The 6985-nt window shown below is 38.5% G+C and overlaps 1 protein-coding gene across 1 annotated transcript in view; it reads right to left on the reverse strand.

Moving 5' to 3' along the window:
- ZYG11A (zyg-11 family member A, cell cycle regulator) overlaps positions 1–6985 on the reverse strand; it is a 65566-nt gene that overhangs the window by 44613 nt on the left and 13968 nt on the right. Inside the window, exon 2 of the mRNA XM_007109522.2 lies at positions 5741–5906. Within this exon, the coding sequence (XP_007109584.2) occupies positions 5741–5906 (166 nt within the window). The remainder of the gene's footprint in view (positions 1–5740; positions 5907–6985) is intronic.

The raw sequence follows: 6985 nt of genomic DNA on the forward strand, positions 1-6985 counted from the left end.
GCGCAGGCCCAGCGGCCATGGCTCACGGGCCCAGCCGCTCCGCGGCACGTGGGATCCTCCCAGACAGGGGCGCGAACCCGGTTCCCCTGCATCGGCAGGCGGACGTGCAACCACTGCGCCACCAGGGAAGCCCTATTAATTTTTTTAAAAAAGGATATGAAAGGAATACTATGAACAGCTCTATGCCCACAAGTTTGATAACCTAAATTAAATGGACCAAATCCTTGAAAGGCACAATCTAACAAAACTCACACAGAAGAAATAGACAATGTGAATGGATCTATATCTATTAAAGAAATTGAATCAATAATTAATAACCTTCCAAAACAAAAAGCACCTGGATGGGTTCACTGGTGAATTCTACCAAACATTTAAGGAAGAAATTGTGCCAGTTCTCTACAATTTCTTTCAGAGCATAGTAGCACAGGGGATACCTCCTAACTCATTCTTTGAGGCCAGCATTACCCTAACACCAGAACCACAGAGCACCTGGGACTTTCCTGGTGGAACAGTGGATACGACTCCACACTCCCAATGCAGGGGGCCCGGGTTCAATCCTGGTCAGGGTACTAGATCCCACACGCATGCCGCAACTAAGAGTTTGCAAGCCACAACTAAGGAGCCTGCATGCCGCAACGAAGGAGCCTGCATGCCGCAACTAAGACCTGGTGCAACCAAATAAATAAAAAATAAAATAAAAAACAACCACAGAGCTACTATGAAAGAAAACTATAGACCAATATCTCTCATGAACACAGACGCAAAAATCCTCAACAACAACAAAAAAAACCTCAACAAAATATTAGCAAATCAAATCCAACAATGTATTTTTTCTTGGGGTGGGGGTGCTGCATTGGGTCTTCGTTGTTGAACACGGGCTTTCTCTAGTTGCAGCGAGCAGGGGTTGCTCTTCGTTGCGGTGCACGGGCTTCTCATTGCAGTGGCTTCTCTTGTTGCGGAGCACAGGCTCTAGGCACGCAGGCTTCAGTAGTTGTGGCATGCGGGCTAAGTAGTTGTGGCTCATGGGCTCTAGAGCATGGGCTCAGTAGTTGTGGCGCACAGGCTTAGTTGTTCCGCGGCATGTAGGATCTTCCCAGACCAGGGCTCGATCCCATGTCCCCTGCATTGGCAGGCAGATTCTTAACCACCGTGCCACCAGGGAAGTCCCAACAATGTATTTTAAAAGTACATGTACATCCTATTTAGCATGAATAACAAAAAGGATTAAAAAACTATTTTCTCTACAGAAAAACTACAAAAGATTGACAATGAAATAGAAGATTAAAACAATTAAAAACCAACTAGGTCTAACAGAAATCTACAGAACAACTCACCCAATAATGGCAGAATACATATCTTCTCAAATGCACTTGGAACATTCTCCAAAATAGAGCATATATTGGGCCAAAAAACAAATCTCAATAATTTTTTTTAAACTGAAATAAAACAAAGTATGTTCTCAAAGTACAGTTAAATGAATTTAAAAATCAATAACAAAGAAATCTGGAAATTCAAAAGTATTTGGAAATTAAACAATATATTCCTTAAAACCCAATGGGTCAAAGAAGAAATCAAAAAGGAAAAATTAGAAAATAATTTGAGATGAATGAAAAATAGACAACATACAAAAACTTACAGGATGCAGCTAAAGCAGTGCTTGAAGGAAATTTATAGCTTTAATTGCATATATTTAAAAAAGAAGTGGGCTTCCCTGGTGGCGCAGTGGTTGCGCGTCCGCCTGCCGATGCAGGGGAACCAGGTTCGCGCCCCGGTCTGGGAGGATCCCACATGCCGCAGAGCGGCTGGGCCCGTGAGCCATGGCCAATGAGCCTGCGCCTCCGGAGCCTGTGCTCTGCAACGGGAGAGGCCACAACAGAGGGAGGCCCGCACCACAAAAAAAAAAAAAAAAAAAAAAAAAAGAAGCTCTCAAATCAATAACCTAAAGTTCTACCTAAGATACAGGAAAAGGAAAAAGAAAAGCAAACCAAACACAAAATGAGCAGGAGGAAGGAAATAATAAAAATTATAATGAGAATTAATGAAATGCAGGACAGAAAAGAAAATAAAGTTTAAAAAAAAATCAATGAAATCAAAAGATGGTTTTTGAAAAGATCAACAAAATTGATAAAACTTAGCTCAACTGACCAAGAAAAAAAGAGATCTCAAATTTCTAGAATGAGAATTGAAAGGGACAGAACTACTGACCTTGCAGAAATAAAATGAATTGTAAAGAAATATCATGAACAGACTGTATGCTGATAAATCAGATAATTTAAATGAAATGGATAAGTTCACAGAATAACACAAACTACCAAAGCTACTGAAGAAGAAACAGACAATATGAATAGACCTATAACAAGTAAATAGATTGAATTCATCATCAAAAAACTATCCACACAAAGAGGCCAAGAGGGTTTCACTGTTGAATTCTACCAAACATTTAAAGAAGAATACATACCAATTCTTCACAAACTCCTCTAAAAAAAAGAGAGAACGCCTCCCAATTCATTGAGGCCAGTTTTATCCTGATGCCAAAAATCCATATAAAGACATCATAAGAATAGAATATTACAGACCAAAATCCTTTTAAATTATGGATGCAAAAATCTTCGTCAAATTACCAGCAAACTGAATCTAGTAATATACAAAAAGATTCATACAATGTGACCAAGTGGGATTTATCCCAGAAAAGCATGGATTGATTAACAACCAAAAGCAAATTAATGTAATACACCACATTAAAAGAATAAAAAACAAAACCCACGTGAACATTTCAACAAATGCAGAAAAAGCCAACACCCTCTTCCTGATGAATACATTCAACAAACTAAAATAGAAGGGAACGTCCTCAGCCTTTTAAGGACAATTACAAAAAACCCAAAGCTAAAATCATTCTTAATGGTAAAAGGCTAGATGCTTTCCCCCTAAGATCAGGAAAAGAAAAGAGTGAATGTTTCAATACTTCAACTTTGTATTGGAGGTTCTAGCCAGGGAAGTTGGACAAGAAAGTCAAATAAAAGGCATCCAAATTGGAAAGGAAGAAGTAAAACTATTTCCATTTGCAGATGACATGATCTTGTATACAGAAAATTCTAAGAAATCCTTTAAACTATTAGAACGCATAAATCAATTCAGCAAGTTTCCAGGGTATATGATTAACATTAAAAATCAATTGTAGGGACTTCCCTGGTGGTCCAGAGGTTAAGACTCCGTGCTTTCAATGCAGGGGGCACGGGTTTGATCCCTGGATGGGGAACTAAGATCCTACATGCCACACGGCACAGCCTAATAAAAATTTTTAAAATAATTTTAAAAAATCAATTGTATTTCTGTACACTAAAAATGAACAATGCAAAAATGAAATTAAGAGAGCAATTGTGTAACTGCATCAAGAATAAAATACTTAGAAATAAATTTAACAAATATGTAAACTTATACCCATAAATTAGAAAACATTGTTGAAATAAATTAAAGATCTATTTTAATTTTTTTTTTTTTTTGCGGTACGCGGGCCTCTCACTGCTGTGGCCTCTCCCATTGCGGAGCACAGGCTCCGGACGCGCAGGCTCAGCGGCCATGGCTCACGGGCCCAGCCGCCCGGCGGCATGAGGGATCCTCCCAGACTGGGGCACAAACCCATGTCCCTGCATCGGCAGGCGGACCCCCAACCACTGTGCCACCAGGGAAGCCCTAAAGATCTATTTTAAATAAATAGAAAGCTCTCCCATGCTCATGTATTAAGGATTTCAGATTGTTAAAATGGTAAAACATTGGTGAAAATAACTAATGATCTAAATAAATAGAAAGACATCATATTCATGGATCAGAAGACTTAATGCTGTTGGGATGGCAATAATCCCCAAATTGATTATACACATTTGATGCAATTCCTATTCAAATCTCAGCTGGACTGTTTGTAGAAACTGACAAGTCAATTCTCAAATTCACATGGAAATATCAGGAACCCAGAATAACCAAAACAATCCTGAAAAAGGTGAACAAAGTTGGAAGACTCACACTTAATTTCAAAACTCACTACAAAGCAAACAGTAATCAAGCTACTTGGTACTGACATAAGGATAGACACATCGATCAATGGAATAGAATTGAGAGTACAAAAATAAACCCATACATCTATGGTCAACTGATTTTCAACAAGGATGCCAAGACTATTCCACACAAAAAGAACAGTCTTTTTAACAAATAGTGCTGGGACAACCGTATAGCCACATGCAAAATAATGAAGCTGGACCCTTACCCCTCATGCCAAAAATTATTTCAAAATGGACCAAAGTACTAAACATAAGAGTGAAAGCAATGAAACTCTTAAAGGAAAATATAGGTGTAAAATCTTTAGGACTTCGCAATGGCTTTGGCAATGGATTCTTAGATATGATACCAAAAGCATAAGCAACAAAAGATAAATTGGACTTCATCAAAATTAAAAACTTTTGTGAGTAAAAGGACACTATCAACAAAGTGAAAAGACAATCTATAGAATGGGAGAAAATAACTGCAAACCATGTTTGATGAGGGACATATCTTACAACTCAATAATAAAAGACAAATAACCTAATAAGAAATAGGCAAAAAATCTGAATAGAGCCTTCTCCAAAGAGAATAAACAAATGACCATCAAGGACATGAAAAAATGCTCAATATGATTAGTCACTAGGGAAATGCAAATCAAAATCACAATAGATGCCACTTCACATCCATCAGGATGGCTATCAGAAAGTCAGATAACAAGTTTTGGTGAGGATGTGGAGAAATGTGAACTCTTGTAACACTGCTGGTGGGAACATAAAATGGTGCAGCCACTTTGGAAAAGAGTTTGGAAGTTCCTCAAAAAGTTAAACACAGAGCTACCATTTAATCCAGCAATTCCACTCATGGGTATACACCCAAAAGAAATAAAAACATATGCCCACACACAAATGTGTACACTAATGTTTATAGTAGCATTATTTATAATAGACAAAATGTAAAAACAACCCAATGTTCATCAGCTGAGAAATGAATAAAAAGGGGTATATCAATACAGTGGAATATTATGCAGCCATAAAAATTCAGTAGTGATTGATGTTACAACATGGATGAACCTTGACAATACTATGTTGAGTGAAAGAAGCCAGACACAAGAGGCTACATGTTGAATGATTCCATTTATATTAAATGTTCAGAAAAGGCAAATCCATACAGGTAGAAAGTAGATTATGACTGCTTAAAATTAGGGTGGGATGGATAAGGAGATTTTTTTAAGGTGATGAAAATTGACTGTGATGATGGCTGCACAAATCTGTGAATATACTAAAAAAAAAAACTGAATTGTATACTTTAAATGGATGAATTATACAGTATGTGAATTTTATCTCAATAATGTGTTACCCCCAAAAAATTTTTCATTAAGAAAAAACTGTAACATCACAAATTAAACATAGCTCTTTGAAAGCCCCACTACAATAGGAGGTAAAGGAAAAAAATGTAAAGGTTCATATTCACAGAGAAAAGAATGGGAGATGAGACTATAGCAACAGGAGGGCAAGCCTAGGCACAAGACAATTTCCATCAAGGGATCCCAGAAAGATTCGGAGAATCAACCTCCGCACAAATAAAATGGGAATAACTTCTATATTTCTCACTGGGTTGTTGTGAGGAGCAAAACAGGAATTATATGTGAAAGTGCTTCTCAAATAGTAAAGTGCTATAAAAGTACACTATAAAGGAGCCTTATCATTACCTTGCCAAGTCATGACCCCAATGAATTGATCAGCCAATTCCTGAGGGAAACTCCAATGCTCCGGAAGACAAAGTGTTCCATCAGATCTTTCAGAACACAATTTCTCCAGGTTAGCAACCAGGACGTTCAGGCAGATGTTGACCAGAGAGTAGGGAGACGCCTCCTCCTAGCAAACAAACCCCCAAACAAATTTGTTAGAACACATCTATAAAAATACAACATAAAAGTGGTCATGCCATACATCAAACTACTTAATGAGGATATCTTAAGATACATTTTCCTCACTCTAATGATTTATATGTAATGAAACTACCTTATTCCAACTATTAACTGAATGGAAGACTTTTATCTGTTGTAGCTTCTGCTGTATCTTAAAAAAAAATTAAGTTCTCGCAACCCTTCACTTATCTCCTGTTCTGTGCCAGCCACTGAAAATACAGGGATGAGTAAGATATAGTTCTAATCCTTTTGGAGCTAACAGTTTAGTGTGGAATAAATCTGACAATTTCATACAACATAAGGGACAAATCAAGCAGAAATCACATGGTCATTCATTCAACAAATATTTATTGAATGATTACTACATGCCAGAGGATAAGAAGGCCTGCCTATTCCCACCCTCATAAGTGTTCACACTGTAAAAGGTTGCTATACCCAGGAGGCTGTAGAAGAATTAGAACTGACAGATGTAAGACATCTTCTCTAAGAGACTGGCATTTGTTCATTCTACAAATATTTGAGGGACTTCCTGGTGGTCCAGTGGCTAGGACTCCGTGCTCCCAATGCAGGGGCCCTGGGTTCAATCCTTGGTCAGGGAACTAGATCCCACATGCCTCAACTAAGAGTGCGCATGTTGCAACTACAGATCCCACATGCCGCAACCATGACCCAGTGCAGCCAAATAAATAAATAATTTAAAAATACATATATTTTGGGCTTCCCTGGTGGCGCAGTGGTTGAGAGCCCGCCTACCAATGCAGGGGATGCGCGTTCGTGCCCCGGTCTGGGAAGACCAAAAAAAAAAAAAAAAAAAAAAAAAAAATATATATATATATATATATATATTTGAAAGGTATGGCACTCAGACATGAAGAGAGAGTGATTAGCCAAAGACTGCTTTTTTTTTTTTTTTTTTTTTGTGGTACGCGGGCCTCTCACTGTTGTGGCCTCTCCCGCTGCGAAGCACGGGCTCCGGACGCGCAGGCTCAGCGGCCATGGCTCACGGGCCCCGCCGCTCCGCGGCAC

The sequence above is a fragment of the Physeter macrocephalus genome, chromosome 4 (assembly GCF_002837175.3).
Source record: "Physeter macrocephalus isolate SW-GA chromosome 4, ASM283717v5, whole genome shotgun sequence".
Taxonomy (NCBI): domain Eukaryota; kingdom Metazoa; phylum Chordata; class Mammalia; order Artiodactyla; family Physeteridae; genus Physeter; species Physeter macrocephalus.